This window comes from Macaca thibetana, chromosome 5 (genome assembly GCF_024542745.1).
Source record: "Macaca thibetana thibetana isolate TM-01 chromosome 5, ASM2454274v1, whole genome shotgun sequence".
Lineage (NCBI taxonomy): Eukaryota > Metazoa > Chordata > Mammalia > Primates > Cercopithecidae > Macaca > Macaca thibetana.
The window spans coordinates 127,010,194-127,031,069 of record NC_065582.1 but is presented as its reverse complement, the minus strand read 5'-3'; the positions used below and the strand labels follow the sequence as shown (position 1 = coordinate 127,031,069).

General features: G+C 40.7%; 2 protein-coding genes, 1 long non-coding RNA gene and 1 pseudogene across 4 annotated transcripts in view; 1 reads left to right on the top strand and 3 right to left on the bottom strand.

The window, feature by feature from the left end:
- Positions 1 to 2,214, bottom strand: part of PARM1 (prostate androgen-regulated mucin-like protein 1) — a 111,467-nt gene extending 109,253 nt beyond the window's left edge. The window contains exon 1 of the mRNA XM_050790947.1: positions 1,896 to 2,214. Coding sequence (XP_050646904.1) covers positions 1,896 to 1,938 — 43 coding nt within the window. The 5' untranslated portion in view covers positions 1,939 to 2,214. The remainder of the gene's footprint in view (positions 1 to 1,895) is intronic.
- THAP6 (THAP domain containing 6) overlaps positions 1 to 20,876 on the bottom strand; it is a 1,073,833-nt gene that overhangs the window by 590,038 nt on the left and 462,919 nt on the right. The gene's annotated exons all lie outside the window — the stretch shown is intronic.
- Positions 555 to 9,414, top strand: LOC126954922 (uncharacterized). 2 transcript variants are annotated; one of them, XR_007725759.1, is made up of 4 exons: positions 555 to 691; positions 2,489 to 2,669; positions 2,759 to 2,809; positions 8,969 to 9,414. It is a non-coding gene; the product is annotated as an uncharacterized LOC126954922 (long non-coding RNA). The 2 variants fall into 2 exon arrangements; XR_007725758.1 differs by having other exon boundaries at positions 2,489 to 2,809.
- Positions 16,596 to 16,933, bottom strand: LOC126954436 (10 kDa heat shock protein, mitochondrial-like; annotated as a pseudogene).

Here is a 20,876-nt window from a genome sequence, read left to right as displayed (position 1 = left end):
ATGAGGCAGTATGTCTTCCTGAGTCTCGAGCCTCACAGCTGGAAGGCTGTGACCATCTGGAATCTGATCCTAATTAGTGCATGGGGGTAGGTGTGGTGCTCAGCCGGTTCCTGGCCCACCAGTCCTCACTCTGGTGGTGGGTCAAGGGTGATATTCCTCCCGCAATAGCGGAGTTAAACTAAACTGTAACGCTGAACCAAAAAAAAAAAAAAAAAAAAAAAAGAAAGAGAAAAAAAAGAAAAAAAAAAAAAAAAGCGTCTTGGGGGTGGGGGTGGGGAAGCTACAATACATTGCTTGTTCGGGTTAATCCCGGTTTTGACAACTGCCAGAGCTGTTCAAAAAAGGAAATGATTAAATAAATAAGACAAACCACTAAATCAAATTAGCAAACGAACCCCTCTACTGACTCACTCAAGGGTTTCTTAACCTCAAGAAAAGATTTTTGAGTGAGGAGAAGTAAAGGTACCTTCCGTGTCATTACGTAAGCATCTCCTGCTTTGAGGATTACGGGAATTACAACCGGCAGCCAGCCAGGAGCTCCGCTGCCTATTACACCTGCCTGACCCAGGCTCTCTGAGCCCAGCCCGAGGCTGGGCAGCCAAAGCCCAGCGGTTCGGGAACTGTCCGCGGACGCGTCTCCAAACCGTGCTGAGATACCAGCGCGAAAGAGGTTTTCTCAGACGGACGTTCAGTAAGTAGAGAAAATACGCTATAGTTTCAAATTGGGAAACTTTTCCTTATAACTGCATTACCCATTGTGAGCTGCCAGGAAACCTCTAGCTTCTTTTCAAGGGATTGCGACGACTCGTGTCCACAATTGCAGGAACCCGACGAACTCAGAGGGAGGAAATACAGACTCAAGCATGAGTAGAATCGGTTTGCGCTATGTGACTTTGGTTCACATTTAACTGAAAATGCCAGTGGCCGCGCAGTTGGGCTACCTTTTCCACCAGCACCATATCCACAGCCAGTTGTCCCTTTGCGGGAGACATTTTCTGGAAAAAATGGGTACCTGAACTCCAGATTCAAAGCGTCTTTCTGAATCTTTCCCCGGTCCCCGCCAAGCCGAGCTCAGTCGTCTGGCTTCCCTTTTCCCCATCCCCGCTGCCAGAGGTCGCTGCCGTCTGTGGTCTCGAAACCCGAGAGTGGCTCCTAGGAAGCCTTTCAGAGGTGGTGCAGGGGGAGGGGAGAGGATGCTAGTTTAGCTAAGTTAATAGCTTCTTCCATGAGATACGTTTTTGGGGAGCTCTGGGGCAGAAGGTAGCCTTGCAACCCCCAGTGACGACTGCGAGCCTGACCAAGGCCGGGCCGCTGCTGTTAGTGCCACATCATCCTAAGCGTAACTAGGAATGGACGCCGGAGATCAGAGACCGCCAAGACTCCAGAAAGCAAACCTGCCCCGCCAGGCGCGCAGCCGCTGCTGAAGCCTTCCCAGATGCGAACCTCCCACCCCCACTTCCCCGGTTTTTTCATCCCTTCCAGTGCCGAACCGCAACAGGAAGTCTGGTCCCGTACTCTGGCAGAGTGCGCTCCGAAACCCTGGTGAAGAAAGAGAAGCCTTGAGGCGCAGTCCGTGTTGCCCACCCTGGGCTCGAACGTGCAGCTCAGCCAGCCACCTGTTCCACAAAGCTGGAGTTTGAGCGGGTGCGGGCGCGGGCTGCGGCAGGAAGGACCCCATCGTCCCCTCCCTCTGCACGGTTCGGGACGGCCAAAGGCGCACATCACCTCAAATCTAAGTGCGCACACACCTGCGCACTCAACCCGGAGACTCGCACCACTCGAGGCGCCGGCGGGCGGCGACTAGCTGCCGGGTCTCCTAGCTTCAGCCCCGACCCCGCGCTCGCCACTGGGGCCCACCCCGCGACCTGCCCTTCCGGGAGGATGGCGCCAATTACCTGACGTTAAGATGCAAAGAGCGAAGAGAGTCTTGCAGACCATGGTAGCCTGGTGTTTGGTGCCAAGCCCGGAGCGGGCGGCAGGGAGTTTGCGGACTGACAGAGCGCACTGGGCGCCGGTAGTGACTCCTCTGCCGGGTGGGCTGCGGTGGGAGCCGGGAGGCGCGGACAGCTACAGTGGAAGGCGCGAGGCAGACGAGGCGAACGCAGCCCGGCTCCGTCAGCTGCGTGCCCTCCAGTGCTCCGCGCGCTTCTGCTCCATCCCAGCCGCCCGAGCCCGGGGCCGCCTTCGCCGCCGCCGCCGCGCCTGCCGCTGCCAAACCCCTCCCACCCGGGCCCCGCGGCAATGACAGGGCCACCCCCTGGCCTTCCATCTCTCAGCCCTCAGGTCCCGAGAGCCCCGGCCCAGAGCGGCCTCTGCTGGACAGTCAGGACGCGAGACCCTGGGTTCGGTAAATGTTTGCAGCACCTTGCACTGTGCTGGGAACTAGGGATACAAAGAAGTGTGAGCACATCTCTGCCCTTGGGAATCTAGCTCAGCTTTTCTTACATGAGCTTACAGCCTTTAGAGAGGTGACCTTATGTCATTTTAGGTGTTCCCTCGGAGAACCGATGCATGTTCCAAGAATGAGGACCTTCTTCATTTGTCCAAACACTTCTGCATGTACATAGTAAACCCTCATCCACATTCAACCCGGCTGAGTTTCCTGGGGCCTGAACCGGCATGTCTGCCGCTGTATTCAGCTTCTTACTAGAAGAAAATACTAATGTCAGGTAACTGATGGTGGAATAACTAAGCCAGACACCCTACTAGGCGTTGTTTCATGAATCCTTCCAAGAATTATTATTATTCCATTTTACAGGTGAGAAAATGAAGGCACGGAGAAGACAGTGTTCTCTCGGTCGTATAACTGGTAAGAATAGTTTGTGCACTAGGCCCATAATAACAAAGGCTGACATTTCCTGAGTGATTGCTATGTGCTAGGCTCTGGACAACGGGCTGTTCAAGAATCAACCAAGTCATTTAGTTCTCACAACAGTCCTTGGAGATTATTTCCTCGTTTTCAGGGGAGGAAGTGGAGGCACAGAGAAGTTTAACTTGCCCGAGTTCAAACAACTCGCAAGTAGTGATGAGATGCCTGCCCGGGCACCCTGCTCAACCTCTGTACTCTACTCCCTCTCCAGAGCCCAAAGCTTCTCCAAAGCCTACAGATTAGAACTGACCTTTCATTCAGTTCCCTCCCTGCTCCTGCTACACTTTAGGCTTGCTTAATTCTCACACTTCGATCAAAGCAGATGGCAGGTTCTCTCCCAATTCTGTTATTAATGAACCTGTTGGTCCCCTAGTCACCAGAGCTAGGGCACTGCAGGAGTTAACAAGCCTTTGTAAAGAAATTATTTGCGTGGAAGACAGCTTTCTTTTTTCTGTGATATCTTCTTCATATGCCATGGGCTCTGTTCTCACTTCTTTCTCACATACCAGAAGCTGACTCTAGGAGGCCTGAGCACCTTATCTATGGTCAATTCCTCTGCCTGACTCTATCACACTACCACTTGTAGATTTTGCTCACACTTCCACAACAAGATTAAATTTGGATCACATTTTTTTCTCTTTGTGTTGGTAAATTTCTGTTGGCATGAGAAACAAAAAATACTCAAAGCAAGTGCCCATCCCCTCTCCGTCCTCCCTGGCCAGATAAACTGCAAATTCAATTTGTTCAACACGTTCTCTGAATGCTTTTGACTTCAAGGTACTTCCGGTTTCTAGGGTAATCTATGTGATTATGAACAATTTCTGCATCTGGGTTTTAGTTGTCATGGATGCAGGGACCACACACAGATGGAGTTATGTAGCGACATTCTATCAGGCACTGGCCGCTTTAAATAGGGCAGGTTAAGTAAGTGACTGTATGGCAGAAATAAAGATTTCTGAAGACCACTTCACAGGAAAAATTTATTCAATTGAAATTCAGCAAAACTTTAAGGAGTCTTTCCGGAGTGCCAAGCATGTGCAACTCTAACCTTGATATCTAAGATACTGGTTTGGTTCTCAAAGAATCATGACCCCTACACACTAATCAGTGAAAATTTCCAACACTTTTCTATTGTATGCAGGATAGAGTTGAAATAATTTATTTGGTTAAAATAGTTCATTTTAATTGCTGATTAAAAATTTTAATTTATTAATTTAATGAGAGCATATTTAATCACTTATTTTATGCCAGCCCTTATGCTAGGCAATGGGAATATAATGGTTGTAATAGCCAGGGTAGTGTAGGTTTTGCTGCTGTAATAAACCAGCCCAAAGTCTCCCAAGCTTAAGCAATAATGGTTTATATCTTGCTCATCAAAATCTGCTATGGATCTAGGTTACTTCTCAGAGTAGCTGTCCTCAGGATTCAGTGTTGTACCACCATATCGAAACCTGCTTTTGTTACAATAGGTAACTAGCCAGGCATGAGTGGGGCAGGAGAGAGCTCCCCCGACACCCCACCAGGAAAATCAGGAAACCATCATGTGGTGGCCAGGCAGTTATTAACTATCACTCTAAAATAATAATTGGTTACAGCTGGCACGAGGGAATGGCCATCTCCCCATAAGTAGGGAACACCTGAAACTGGTAATCAGCAGCTTCCAATAAGATCTCAGGAGTTGGGCAACTGAACTGAAGTATGTGCATTAAGATGCAAAATGGTGGAGTTTAACTGGGATATGACTTTCTGGGGGCATTAAAGGAATGCAAGATGCCAGAAGTAGGCCAGCATGTAAAACTCTAAGTCCAAGGTCAAATGGGGCACTTGACCTCCAAGATGCCCGCTTGGGCCTCTTCCAACTGTACTTCCTTCCTTGCTGCTCTAAAGCTTTTTAATTAACTTCCACTCTTGCTCTGAAACTTGCCTCAGTCTCTTTTTCTGCCTTATGCCTCTCAATTGTATTTTTTCTTCCGAGGCAAGAATTGAGGTTGCTGCAGACCTGTACTGATTCCCCGCCAGTGACTTGGATAGCTTCACCGCTAACAGTTTCACATCCACTGAGTTAGGGGAAGAGAGAAGTGGAGAATTAAGTATTCAAATCTCCCATCTAAAAGTGACACTTCTGTTCATATTTTATGGGTTAAAGCAAGTCAATGGTCATGCCCAACTTCAGGAAAGCAAGAAAGCATGTTATTTTTGTGTGCTCGGATAGAGACGAGAACTCTATAGCAGGGAACACTGTGATGTGTGCCACAGGGGCTAATTGTCTCTGCATCAGGAAACTTACCTTCTAGTAGTGGGGAGTTAAACATTGAATGAATAATCACAAAGACATATGCAATAGCATTATATTAAATGCCACAATAATAATAATAATAATGAAAATTTGTTAATTGTTCCAAGCATTTTATGTACAGTCATGTGTTTAAATTTGTACACTCTGACTTTGTGAGATAGATACTGTAGAAGACCAGAATATGCCACTTCAAAATATGTCTTTTTGGTATAAGTATTTGTTTGAGAAACAGCAGCTATAGGAGCAACTCTGAGAATAGAGTGGAATTACCTTTTTGTAGGGTGAATTTAAATCTATAAAGGGAATTTTCATTTGTAAGAATGTCTTCCTCTGAGTACTAGGAAGAAAAGGATGGCACTAAATTACTAGAAACTCTTATTAATGGAGAGGGCACTGACTTAGATCTGCATAACAAACTTTACCTTTGTTTACCATGCTTTACCTGGTCACTTCCTCATAACTGCACCCCTACCCCGATACTCCTCTTTCTTTGTTTCAGCTGAAGATGATATTTAAGATTGAATTCAAAGCCACCTCTTTGAAAATTACTAATTCCCTATCTCATATATATATATATGAAATATACATGTTAATAAACTTGTGGAATTTTTGTTGTTGTTGTTAATCTGTCTTTTGTTATAGGGGATCCCAGCTTAGAACTCATAAAGGATAGAGAGAAAACTTATCTTTTCTCCCCCCAAATACTATTATTATCCAAATTTTACAAAGTAAGAAACTGAGAAATACTTATACAGAATAAAACTTTGAAGGAAACTAAGGGATGCAATGAGATATAATAGCAGGGGAACTAGTACTCCTCAGTGCGGTCAGGGGTGGAATTTGCATGTAACCCATTGACTTACAGCAAAAGTCATTTTTTTCTTAGTAGAATTCTTAGTTCTTTCATAATACTCCACTGGGATAAAGTTTCAGATAAATCTACCTTTTACTGACTTTGACTCTTTTTTGATCATTGATAAAATGAATTTTTAGTGTTGTGGACTTTTAATATTTTACCAAAAAAAATTACTCTTGGCTGACTTAGATTTTTACATCCTGAATATATTATACTTTATAATTTTAGATAATATAGAAGTATTATTTCTGGATTCTTGATATCATGAGATGGTTTCATCTGGTCTCTTGGCTTAAGTGAGAGAATAACTTGGCTGAGAGAGCTGCAGTGGTTAGAGGTTGGGTCCTAATCCCCTCTGTCATCTACTAACTGAGTGATTCTAATTAATTATTTGGCACCTCTATTCCTTTGTTTCTGTATCAGTCTGCTAGGACTGCCATAACAGAACATCGCCAACTAGGTGGCTTAAACAACATAAATGTATTCTTTCCCTTTTATGGAAGTTGGATGTCTAAGGCCAAGGCGATACCAGTGTTCAGGCTCTTGACACCATTGCAAGAAGGAATTCAAGGATGAGTCAGAAAATAGTGACAGTAGGAGATTTATTGCGAAGCGAAAAGCATATACTCGAGAAAGGGGATTGTGGGGGTACTTAAGACAGAGTTGTTCAATGGAGTTTGGAGTTTCCGTCTTTATGGGCTTCTTTAACCAAGGGGTGGAGTATTCATTAAAATTCCTGGAAAAAGTTCGGGATTTCTCAGAACTGTGGTACCACCTATTTTTTACACCAAATATGGGTGTTCTCAGACTGTCCTGGCACTGGTGGGTATGTAATTGCTAATGTTAACAATAATATAATGAGGTCCCAGAGAAATCTAGGTCAAATCCAGTGCCATGTTGGGTCCAGTTGGTCTTAGCCAGCTGGGTCCATACCTCGGGTTTTCAGGGTCTTATCAGTTCCTAGCTTCTGCAGCTATTTCAACAGTTTCCTTTTGCTAGTCAGGCAAAACTGCTGTCTGGAATTTTCTAATCTCCTGCTACCACCCTGTATTATTCCTGTCTCAAAGGTGCTGGCAGTATTGGTTTCTGGTAAGACCTCTCTCCTTGTCTTACAGGTGGCTGTCTTCTCACTATATTCTCATTTGACCTTTTCTCTGTATGTGCACACTCCCGGTATCTCTTCCTCTTCTTATAAGGATACCTGTCCTGTTGGATGAGTCCTGTCTATATAACCTCATTTAACCATTATTACTTACTTAAAGCCCTATCTTCAACTATAGTCTGTTGGGGGTTAGGGCTTCAGCATATAAATTTTGGGGGATACATTCAGTTCATAACATTTCACCCTTTGGCCTCCTCGAAATTCATGTCCTCTCACATGCAAAATACATTCACTCCATCCACCCCAACAGCCCCAAAAGCCTTAACCCATTCCAGCATCTAAAATCCAAAGTCTCACTGAAATACTATACAAGTCAGATATGGGTGAGACTTGAGGTATAATTCATTGTGAGGCAAAATTCCTCTGTAGCTGTGAACCTATGAAATCAGACAAGTTTTGTGCTTCCAAAATATAAGAGTGGTACAAGCATAGGATAGTTTCCTCCTGGCATTATAGGGAAGATTGAAAGGATTATATATGTGAGAGGCTTGGTGTGTTCTAAGTACCAATGAAAATCAGCCATTATTAGAGGAGAAACTTTGGAGTACATTAAAACATTACATGCTCTAAAATACAAGGAGAAAATGGCTGGGCATGGTGCCTTATGCCTGTAATTCCAGCACTTTGGGAGGCTGAGGTGGGCAGATCACCTTAGGTCGGGAGTTCAAGACCAGCCTGGCCAACATGGTGAAACCCCGTGTCTACTAAAAATACAAAAATTAGCTGGGCGTGGTGGCACATGCCTGTAATCTCAGGTACTTGGGAGACTGAGGTGGGAGACTCGCTTGAATCCAGGAGGTAGAGGTTGCAGTGAGCTGAGACCGCGTCTTTGCACTCCAGCATGGGCAACAAGAGCGAAACTCTGTCTTACAAAAAATAAAAAAAATTTAAAAAAAACAAGAAGAAAACATTAATACCTGCTGTGGCTATTTCTTGACACACAGTACTATGTGTCTTGGGGTCTACCTCTAGTAATCACTCTCCTGCTACAACTGAGCTGCAGTGGAAAGTTCTAAACTATCTTTGTCAGCCCCTTCCCCACCTCACCCTCCTCCCCAAAGGCAAAAATGCAGCAGCCGCAAGACCCTGATATATTTTGTCTTGGCTTTATTTCTCTCTCTCCAAGCTGCATTGCAAAATACTTTCTTTGGGTCTGCCATACTTCTCCCCATTACTTTGTTTTTCTCTTCTTAACTCCAATTTTTAATTTTAATGGCAAAAAAGATTAAAGGAAGAAGTGCAATATGTGCAAAAGGGTAAATTTGGAACTCAATTAAGACATATCTGCTTGAATGGGGCAGTTTTAAAAGAGCATGATGAAACATGATAATGTCCCTGATTTAAATAACATTGTTCATTGTTTGAAGCTGCATGAGGTACTTGAGGACAATAAACCATGTGTCAGTAATTTTTATTTTAACTAAGAATAAAGCCCTCTAAACCAAAAATAAAATTCTAAGTCCCCCAACCAACCCAATGAACCCTTCCTCTTGGCCAAGGGAATTCCACAGTTAACCGGAAAAACTAGTTCAGGCCATGATGGGAAGTGGAGGTCAGACATGCCTCATTAATCCTCCTCCCTTTGGAACTCAGGCATAGATGATCATCATTAACATTAAAATGGAGACCTTAAGACTGACAGAATAGACTCTTTAAGTCTGACAAGAAACATTTATAATCTATTTTCTCTGAAGCCTGCTACACGGAGGCTTCATCTGCATAATAAGAACCTTGGTCTCCACAGTCCCTTATCTTAACCCAGATACTCCCTTCTCTTGATTCCAGGTCTTTGGGTCAATTCTTTCAACCAATTGCCAATTGGAAAATCTTCGAATTCACCTATGACCTGGAAGCTCCTAGTTCAAATTGTCCTGCTTTTCTGGACCAAACCAATGTACATCTTACAAGTATTGACTGATGTCTTTTGTCTCCCTAAAATGTATAAAACCAAGTCATGGCCTGAACCACTTTGGGCACATGTTCTCAGGATCTCCTGAGGCTGTGTCATGGACATGTCCCTAACCTTGGCAAAATAAACTTCTAAACTGATGAAGACTTCTCTCAAATACTTTTTGGTTTACAGCCCTGACAATATTTCAGGAAGGAAGAAACTCCTTCTTAGATGTGATGCACATAATGAAATCTCTATTTAAACTAGTGTAAAACTTAATTGAGTTGATACAGTACTATCCAATAGAAATAAATTACAAGCCACATAGAAATTTAAACGTTTCTAGTAGACACATTTTTAAAAAGTAAAACTAAGTTATATTAATTTTAACAATATGCTTTAATTCAATATATCTAAAATATTATTTTGACAGGTAATAAATATAAAAAATTGAGATTTTTTCATTTAAAAAATTCAAAATCTTCAAATTCTAGTGTATATTTTATACTTGTAGGAAATTGTAATTCAGACATGAATTCATCTCAATTTCAAGTGTTCAAAAGCCAAACATAGCTAATAGCAATCATAATGGACAGTGCAGTTTTAGAACCTGGACCTAGTCTTTTGCCATGCCTCTGAATATGTTCTATAAAAGTAAGAAACAGTGCTACTGAGGCTTTCCCAGCTGACAGTACTGTATAGTAGTTGAAAGCTTGAAACTTGCTGATTGCATGGCCTGAGGCAATTTATTTAACCCCTGTATCCCCCAGTTTCTCCATTTGTGAAATGGAGATGATATTAATAATCCATTACTTCAAAGCATTGTTTTAAGTATTAAATGCATGGAAGTTATTTGGAATTGAGCCTAAACAGAGTAGACTCTTAACAAATATTTGCTGTTATTTTTGGTAGAAATGATTATGATGATGTTGAGAAATTATAATTAATAGTAAAATCAGACTGGGTGTGGTGGCTCATGTCTATAATCCCAGCCATTTGGGAGGCCAAGGTGGGAGGACCTCTTGAGCCCAGGAGTTCAAGATCAGCCTGGGCAACATAGGGAGACCCTGACTCTACAAAACACAAAAAAATTAGTCAGGTGTGGTGGTATATGCTGTGGTCTTAGTTACTCAGAAGGCTGAGATGAGAGAATCACTTGAGTCCAGGAGGCTGAGGCTGCGGTGACCTGTGGTAGTGCTACTGCACTCTAGCCTTGACAACAGAGTGAGTACCTGTCTCAAAACAAATAAATACATTTAGTAAATAAAAAATAAAAATAGTAAAATCATGCCAAATATTTCTGTAATATTTTGAAGAATTAGATTCCTTACTACTCAAAGACACTGACAATATCCCTTATCCTTAGAAATTTACATATGCGTAGTTTGGAGTAGCTTTTCTCAACCTTTTTGGTTTTAGGACCAAAAAACCTTTATACCCCTAACACTTATTAAGAACCTGCCCCTGACTCCTGGCCAAACTGTTTATTTAGGTTGAAGGAACGTTTTAAGATCCCCTTCAGATAATTGGAATCTGTCCTCTTTTATACTACATGAATACTCAACAAGTAGTAGTTTCTTAAAAGTTTGTTGCAATACAGAATCCAAAAGCATTTCAATGTAATTTTCATATTCTGTCAAATTAAAATCCATTGATCTATCTTATATATTGAATATATCTTTTGTCCATGCATGATTTTATATCATAATGCATTGGTCACATAGAAAATATTGGTTCACTAAGTTCATTCAAATTTTAACATATTTCATTATACAATATCAAAAAGTCACATTTGTTAACATCTTCACCTATATCATCAGAAAAATCTTTAATCATTGGAAACTGTCAAACTAATAGTAAAAAATACAAGTTTCCCAGAATTCTAATATTCCCTTGAAAGCTTGAATCCTATTGGTACCAAACAACATCAATTATATTATTTCCTTCCTCCCTCCCTTCCTTCCTTCCTCCCTCCCTCCCTTCCTTCCTTCCTCCCTCCCTCCCTCCCTCCCTCCCTTCCTTCCTTCCTTTCTTCCTTCCTTCCTTCCTTCCTTCCCTTCTTCCTTTCTTTCATTTATTTTTCATTGCTTTCTTTCTTTCTTTTTTTTTTTTTGAGACAGAGTCTTGCTGTGTCTCCCAGGATCCAGGATGGAGTGCAGTGGCATGATCATGGCTCACTGTAACCTTGAACTTCCTGCTTCAGTCTCCCGAGTAGCTGGAACTACAGGTGTGCATCATCATGCCTAGCTAATTTTTTAAAAATGTTTTGTAGGGATGTGGTCTCTGTGTGCTGCCCAGGCTGGTCTTGAACTCCTGAACTCAAGCAATCCTTCAGACTCAGCCTCCCAAAGTGCTGAGATTACACGTGTGAGTCACTGCACCTGGTCACACTTGTTTTGTTTGACACAACATGCTAACTTCATAGAGAAAACGTGTCAAAAATACTGAAGCCTAAATAATCATAGTTTGTCTGTTAGTAATGTTTTCAAGTGAGAATAGTATTTCATAAAAAAGTGGCTAGTTTAGCTTTCAATTCAAGTCATCACGCACATACATTTCCTTGGAACAACCACTTACGTTGGTATTCAGCAAAAATACTTTATGCATACTTTTCATTCATTTATATGAAAATGATGTGTGTTCAAGATCAAGATTTTATAAAAATTAAGAATTTTTGCTGCTTCATCAAGGACATTCATAAAGACCTGAATGGTGGTGAGTAATACAATTACTACTAGTATAGTTTGGTGTCACTGCCTACATTTGTGTTAAAGCACCAGAAGTTTCATCCAGAATTGCTTTTGTGGTATCAATGGGAAAATCAAAATGCAGAAATAAAGATAAATAACATCTTAGTAATATTATGAAAATAGCTTGGACTTTGCAGATCTAAAGGATCAGACTCCTAGGAGTTTGTGAACCGCACTTTGAGAACTGCTGGCTTAGAGAAATATGTTAGAAAATTATGAAAGACATTAACTGTTTTATCTGCCTAGAGTATCCCTTTCTTCAGGTAAGTGTTCTTTCCTCTGCTTTAAGCAACTAGTTTCAATGGTGGTGGCTATTTTCCTGTGGAGGTTGCCTCCTACCGTGTGGGTAACTGTTATAGGGTAGACACCAGACTCTGTATATTCAGTATACTTTCTCAGAATTCTTAAACTTGGAACCAGAAAATGCCACTAATAGTTGCTTTCTGAGAACAAAGTTATGAAGTTCTGGCATTTTGGTGAATTACCCAAGCATGTAGAAAAAGCTAGTCTAAAATAAGATAAAGAAACCCAACTCTCAGAGAGAATCAGAAATGGCAGAAGGCTTGGTACCATTCCAATTCCTGGTTCCACTTGTCCCTGAGGCCCGACCACACTCTTGCCCTTCCTGCTACTCTGTGAGCATTTTGATAAATTTCCCTTGCCTCTAAACACTTTATATTTTTACAAACTTTATGAATTTGTCCAACTGTCTTTTTTTCTGAACATTTTTACTAGCATCAGTTGTTACACATTTTAGTAGATTCCACCTCAGATTACACTGAATTTGAGTTTTCTCAACTTTGAAAATATTCCTGACTGCAGTTTTACTCAGACCATTCATAGAGGCTATGAATTCATGTTATTCACTTCAAAGTCAGTATTAAATTAGCAAATAAGCATCAGCAACTGAATAGTATTTGATAACAACTGTCAACTCATCAAGAGTCAAAGAAAAACATTCGAAATTATTTTCCTTGTTTCTTAATTCATCCAAAATTGACTCCCAACATCCTCAACTTATTAAGCAACTGTTCTCACAGAAAGATTAATAATCTAAACAAGTTTATTTTCTTTGGACATCTTATTTTTGTTGTTGTTGCTGCAATTGAATAAAATTTAATTAACTTACATCTGGTAAATGGCTGTTCTTGCTTGACTAAAAACTAAACTACTTGGAAAATTACTTTGGTTGAAGATTCATTTCAGACTTTTGTGGGAAAAATCTACTGAGATATTTTGTTTTAAAGTTTCAAATTTTTCTGACTCAGGGAGTATGTACATCAAAGATAGTGTGGCAATTATTTGGTCTTGTACTGTAGACCTGTGTTGTATTCCTTTAATGTAGTAATGATGTAATAACATGTGTAAAACACAATGCTTACCATTGATTTAGATAACAAAATAATCTACTTTCCATTCTATTTTTAAAATGTGATATTCAAAATCTGTTTTTCTCTTCATTTTCTTGTTTGTTTTATTTTGGCAGGATGGGTATGCAATAACAATAAAAAAAATAAGATAAAATGCAGTGGTATGTGCTGAATGTGTCCTCCAAAGAGCATGTATTGAAATTTCAATTCCTAGTACATTGTGTTGGGAGATGGGGCCTAATGAGAGATGATTAGACCATGGGGGTAAAGTGAATGAATTAATGTTATTATCATGAGAGTGGGTTTGATATAAAAGATCAACCCCTTTCTCTCTGTCATGCCCTCCTTTGCCCTTAGCCATGAGATGACACAACAAGAAGGCCTTCACACAATGCCAGCCCCTTGATCTTGGCCTAAGTCTCCAGAAACATGTGCCAATAAATTCATGCTCATTATAATTTATGCAGTGTCTGGTATTTTGTTGTAGCAGCACAAAACAAAGACAGGCAATACGTGTGACACTCAAAATGCTTCCAACCTGTGCATTTTTCACTGTAATTTGTAGTGTACCAAAAAGCAGTGCAAAGCCCTGAAAGTGCCACAGTCTCTGTCAAAACTACTCAGCACTAACGCTGCTGTTGTGGTATGAAATTTGCCACAAGCAGTAAAGACATGACTGTAGCTCTGTTTCAATATAATTTTTGTTATAGAATCTGAAATTTGAATTTCAAATCATTTTCAGGTGTCATTAAATATTCTTTGGCATTTTTCCAACCATTCTGAGGTCAGGGGTTGTACAAAAAGAGATTTGGCCTGCTGGCCATAGTTTATCAACCCATGCTCTAGAGATTTCCATTTGATTTTGCTACATATTCTGGATTAGTTCAATCCTATAACAACTTCAAATTATTAGCTTGGGGTTTCTTGAGCTAGTTAGTGTATATTCAAACTCCAAATCCATGTGAGATTAGGGCTATAATTCTGATTTATGAGATAGACTATTTTCCTTATTTGTTTTGTTTCCTTTTTCACTATGGAGCTTAGTTGAGATTTTTACAAATTATCTTCTATGTCTCCTTTTACCATGAGGCATATTTTTTTCCTAACATAGCTTTTCATTTAAACTCTAGCTACTTTTCAAAGGCCCTGACTTTATGCAAGTTCAGTTCCGTTTTTCCAGCTTATTGAAGCCAAGTAAGTGCTTATCTTTTGTATCTCATATGGCCATTAAACCTAGGGTATCTACTGCTTCAACTACTGCTGGGCACTCTAATTACAGCTCCATTCCCCATCTTTTTGATAGCCCTAAAAATTTCCCTTGATTGTTTTCAAGTGTTTCTGTATGTTTATAAAAACTGATAGTTTATCCAGCACTTTAAAGATCTTTTATAGCAATAGATATGGTTTTTCAGAATAGCCACGCCTCTATATTTACAGAAGCGAAAGTCCCTTGTGTTTTCTTAGCCCTGTTTTTTCTTTCTCTTTTTTATTTTTTGTTTACTTTCTCTAACACAGTTTCCAATTTAAGCTTCCCATATCATTACGCAGGTTGAAAAGTTTAACCTTAGTTATTATAAGTTACTCCTATCTTTCTGGATTTTTTATTAACCGTAGCTGCAGAATCTTATGCAATGCTAAAATTTGGAGTTTAAGTGAGAGCATTTGGTTATCGAGTTGTCTGTTCATTCTGAAACCCCATGTACTTCTAAGAATTAGTTATTCTCTGTAATATGGCTCTTCAAATCCAAGGGCTCTCTGCTATGGTTCAAGTATAGAATTCTTTGCAAAGTTGCCTAGATTCCCACCAAACAGTCATTTTATTACTGAAGTATTCCAGCTGCTATAGGGGTTATGCTTACAAAGTAGATCACAGGTCTCCTCTGCATTTACACACTCAGAACTCTCTGTTCTCACTATTCAACCTATCCTTCTAACATCAGGGATTTCTTGTTTTGGGGAAATCATATTCCTATCATGATTCTTGCTTAAATATGCCGTCTATACCCTAATCTTCTCCCACCTTTAAGAATTAGCTGTTTAGAAACAAAGGCCTGAAAGATTTCCAAGCAATTTCTGATATTTTGCTCTTCCACAACTCTTTCCTCCACACCCCTCTCCTCCAGGATGGCAGTGAGAACTAAATCAATTTATTTGAATGAAGACAGGATAAGAAAAAAGTACAGCAATATTTAAAAAGGTATTTTAGCTTAAAATATTTTTCTGCCACACATTTGAAAGGTAATGATAATCATTCTGACAAAAGTTGAGGGTGGTTGAAATAGGTCAGTGGCAGTCAAGATAGAAAGAAAAAAACAGATTTGAGATACATTTTAAGGATAAAAACAACAGGACTACTAACTAATGGCACAATGTGCAGTTGAGGGAGAGGCAAGAATCAAGTATGACTTCCAGATCATGCTGGACCAATTCTGGAGCCTTATTTATTGAGCTGTGGAATTCTGTAGAAATAAAGTATTTTGAGAACCCTTTTATATCCATTTTCCTACTTAAATTAGGGTCATATTCTAAATGATTCAATAAATAGAGCGAATAACAGTTAAAGATGTAAATAACTAACCCTTATTCCTACCTTATGCCATCGTTGATCCTCTACAAAATTCCATTGAGCACTCAGTTTGTATTTCAACTCTCAAAGATTTTGAAATGGATGAAAGAAATTGTTAAATATCCTTCAACTGAAGACATGCCAGTATGCACTTTTGCTTTTGACTGAACTATTTAAACTATTTTACAACTTTGTAGAGTTGTAAACCTGTACAAGATTCATAGTAATAAAAATTGTCTTAGTCTACAGATATGCAAATTTTGTGCAGTGGAGTAAAATTAATTATCACCCTGTGGATACTGACTAGTTTTTGCCAATTTTGCATCCATTTGTAAGTTTATTTCAGCATTTCTTCTCTGCCTATAAATGTATGATATTACGTGTTCTTTGAAGCACTTGTAATATCTCACTGGTTGCCTCGTTTAACCAAGGAGTTAAATAAAACCCTTGACATGTACTATTATTATTTTTCTGAGACAGCGTCTCACTCTGTTGCTCATACTGGAGTGTGGTGGTGCGATTATGGCTCACTGCAGCTGTGACCTTCCAGGCTCAAGGGATTCTCCTTTCTCAGCCTCTCAAGCAGCAGGGACCACAGATGTGGGCCACCACACTGGCTAATTTTTAAAAACACTTTTGTAAAGATGAGGCCTCACCATGTTGCTCAGGCTGGGTTTGAACTCCAACTCAAGTGATCTTCCTGGACTGTATTCATTTTCCTTTTAGTTTAGCTATTATTAGTTTATTACAAAAGAGAGACATAATGAAAGATTTCAGAACTTTCAGATTCACAATGGGCAGCTTCACGATTATGCCATTTCAAGAGTGATTTATTTCAGTCTGCATACTTCCCAAGAATGTCACCATCTCTAAACTATCTCTAAATGAGAAATAATCCTTGTCTAAAGCACTTTGATGCTTCCATATTCTGGGAAAATAACTTTATCTCCAAGTTGGATGCTAACTGGTTGAATCTCTCCACCCTTTCTTTTAGAGACCAATCTAACAGCTACTACTGCTGGAGGTAATACTTTTCTTTGAGATTTGTTCTGGAAGCATCATGCCTCTTTTGGCTAGAGTTTCAGCTACAGTTCTTTCAACCAATACTCGGTCAGACAGAGAAATCAACTTTCTGAATATTTGTTCTGCCAAGACTCCTGCACCAAAGCTCATACTCTACATTCCTACTGCAGCTGCAAGAAAAGATCTGAAATCAGGTCCTTGGGACAGGTAAAAAGGCCAGCCAGCCCTGCCCTCTGAAATGAATTCAATTTTTGGATCATGATTTTTTTCTTTAAAAAGTGTTTTTTGACAGATCAATCATAGTTTAAGATATTAATATCTTCAGTCTAAATTCCATTTAGAACAATAGAATTTTATATTAGGGTGGGCAAAAATTGTAAAGAATTTTATTGTTTAATTTCTCATTTCACAGAGTGGTTAAGTGATATATCCAAAATTGTAGTTAACCATGTTCAGATTAAAATTCATAGTTAACTCAAACAACGACTAGTTCAGTACTCTTTTCATGACACTCTTTAATTTAAAGTAATTTCTTCTCCTTGCCTTTGTGAGTTTAGGTAATACATAAAGAAGTAGTAAACCAGGCGTGGTGGCTCACCCCTGTAATCCCAGAACGCTGGGAGGCCGAGGCGGGTGGATCACCTGAGGTCAGGAGTTTGAGACTAGCATGGCCAATATGATGAAACCCTGTCTCTACTAAAAATACAAAAATTAGCCAGGCATGGTGGCACACACCTGTAGTCCCAGCTACTTGGGAGGCTGAGGCAAGGGAGTCGCTTGAACCTGGGAGATGGAGGTAGCAGTGAGCCGAGACTCTGCCACTGCACTCCAGCCTGGGTGACAGACTGAGACCCCGTGTCAAAAAAAAAAAAAAAAAAAAAAAAAAAATATATATATATATATAGTAGACCAGTTCCTTCAGAAAAATAAATTTAAGCTCTAATAACTTTATGTATGTGTCTTCAGGATAAATTATGTATTTGAAAAGCACAGGAAAAGTTTCACTTTGAGGCTGAGAAAAACGAAACCAAACCAGCAGATCAAATAATATATTTTCATTGTAGGAAAACACTTACTGTTAACATGGCTAACACAACAGGTTTAGAGACTCTGAATTCTGCCAATGTGACCTTTTTGTTGGTTGTTTTTGAGCAAAAAAAAAATCGAATAGAGTTATAAATGCTGACATTTTTATAGTTGATTTACAAATTTTATTCTATTTGTTAGTCAAATTTCATTAATTTTTAAAGTTTTTGGATAATATTTAGACCCATATACAGAGCAAGTCAAACATATTAGGACATTTAAAACTGTAATATTGGAAAAGAGAAAATGGCTGAATAGGAACAGCTCCAGTCTGCAGCTCCCAGTGAGATCAATGCAGAAGGTGGGTATTTTCTGCTTTTCCAACTGAGGTACCTGGCTCATCTCATTGGGACTGGTTAGACAGTGGGTGCAACCCACAGAGGGGGAGCTGAAACAGGGTATGGTGTCACCTCACCCGGGAATCACAAGGGGTTAGGGAACTCCCTCCCCTAGCCAAGGGAAGCCATGAGGGACTATGCCATGAGGAACAGTGCATTCTGGCCCAGATACTATACTTTTCCCACTGCCTTTGCAACCTGCAGACCGGGAGATTCCCATGGGTGCCTACATGACCAGGATTTCAAGCACAAAACTGGGTGACTGGGCAGACACTGAGCTAGCTGCAGGAATTTTTTTTTTTTTTCATACCCCAGTGGCGCTTGGGACACCAGCGAGACAGAACCATTCACGCCACTGGAAAGGGGGCTGAAGCCAGGGAGCCAAGTGGTCTAGTTCAGCGGATCCCATCCCCATGGAGCCCAGCAAGCTAAAATCCACTGGCTTGAAATTCTCACTGCCAGCACAGTATTCTGAAGTTGACCTGTGATGCTCAAGCTTGGTGGGGGCAGAAGGGTCCACCATTACTGAGGCTTGAGTAGGCAGTTTTCCCCTCATGATGTAAACAAAGCTGCTAGAAAGTTCAATCTTGGTGGAGCCCACTGCAGCTAGGCAAAGCTGGAGTAGCCAGACTGCCTCTCTAGATTCCTCCTCTCTGGACAAGGCATCTCTGAAAGAAAGGCAGCAGCCCCAGTCAGGGGCTTATAGATAAAACTCCCATCTCCCTGGGACAGAGCACATGAGGGAGGGAGTGGCTATGGGCACAGTTTCAGCAGACTTAAACTATTCCTGTCTGCCAGCTCTGAAGAGAGCAGCGGATCTCCCTAGGACAGTGCTTGAGTTCTGCTGAGAGACAGTCTGCCTCCTCAAGTGGGTCCCTGATCCCCATGTCTTCTGACTGGGAGACACCTCCCAGCAGGTGTCAATAGACACCTCACACAGGAGCCTGGAACGCCAGTAAGACAGAACCGTGGCTGGCATCTGGCAGGTGCCTATCTGGGAAGATGCTTCCAGAGGAAGGAACAGACAGCAATCATTGCTGTTCTGCAGCCTCGGCTGGTGATACCCAGGCAAATAGGGTCTGGAGGGGACATCCAGCAAACTCCAGCAGACCTGCAGCAGAGAGGCCTGACTGTTAGAAGGAAAACAAACAGAAAGGAATAGCATCAACATCAACAAAAAGGATGTCCACACAAAGACCACATCCGAAGGTCACCAACATCAAAGACCAAAGGTAGATAAACCCACAAAGATGAGGAAAAACAAGAGCAAAAAAGCTCCAAAGGATTACAACTCCTTACCAGCAAAGGAACTGGATGGAGAACGAATTTGACAAATTGACAGAAGTAGGCTTCAGAGGGTGAGTAATAACAAACTCCTCCGAACTAAAGGAGCATGTTCTAACCCAATGCAAGAAAGTTAAGAACCTTGAAAAAAAGTTAGAGGAATTGCTAACTAAAGTAACCAGTTTAGAAAAGAACATAAATGACCTGATGGAGCTGAAAAACACAGCACGAGAACTTCATGAAGCATACACAAGAATCAATAGCTGAATCGATCAAGCTGAATAAAGGATATCAGAGATTGAAGATCAACTTAAAGAAATAAAGCATGAAGACAAGATTAGAGAAAAAAGACTGAAAAGGGACAAACAAAGCCTCCAAGAAACATGGGACTATATGAAAAGACCAAACCTACGTTTGATCTGTGTACTTGAGAGTGACAGGGAAAATGGAACCAAGTTGCAAAACACTCTTCAGGGTATTATCCAGGAGAACTTCCCCAACCTAGCAAGACAGGCCAACATTCAAATTCAGGAAATACAGAGAACAACACAAAGATACTCCCCAAGAAGAGCAACCCCGAGACACATAATCATCAATTTCATCAAGGTTGAAACGAGGGAAAAATATTTAAATCAGCCAGAGAGAAAGTTTGAGTTACCCACAAAGGGAAGCCCATCAGACTAACAGCGGATCTCTCTGCAGAAACCCTACAAGCCAGAAGAGTGAGGGCCAATATTCAACATTCTTAAAAAAAAAGAATATTCAACCAGTAATTTCATATCCAGCCAAACTAAGCTTCATAAGCGAAGGGGAAATTAAATCCTTTTCAGACAAGCAAATGCTGAGGGATTTTGTTACCACCAGCCTGCCTTACAAGAGGTCCTGAAGGAAACACTAAATATGAAAAGGCAAAACCGGTACCAGCCACTACAAAAACATACCAAATTGTAAAGACCATAGGCACTATGAAGAAACTGCATCAACTAACGAGCAAAATAACCAGCTAGCATCATAATGACAAGATCAAATTCACACATAACAATATTAACCTCATATATAAATGGGCTAGATGCTCCAACTAAAAGACACAGACTGGCAAATTGGATAAAGAGTCAAGACCCATCAGCGTGCTGTATTCAGGAGACCCATCTCACATGCAAAGACACACATAAGCTCAAAATAAAGGGATGGGGGAGTATTTAACAAGCAAATGGAAAGGAATAAAAAGCAGAGGTTGCAATCCTAGCCTCTCATAAAACTGACTTTAAACTTAACCAAGATCAAAAGAGACAAAGAAGGCCATTACATAATGGTAAAAGGATCAATGGAACAAGAAGAGCTCACTATCCTAAATATATATGCATCTAATACAGGAGTGCTCAGAT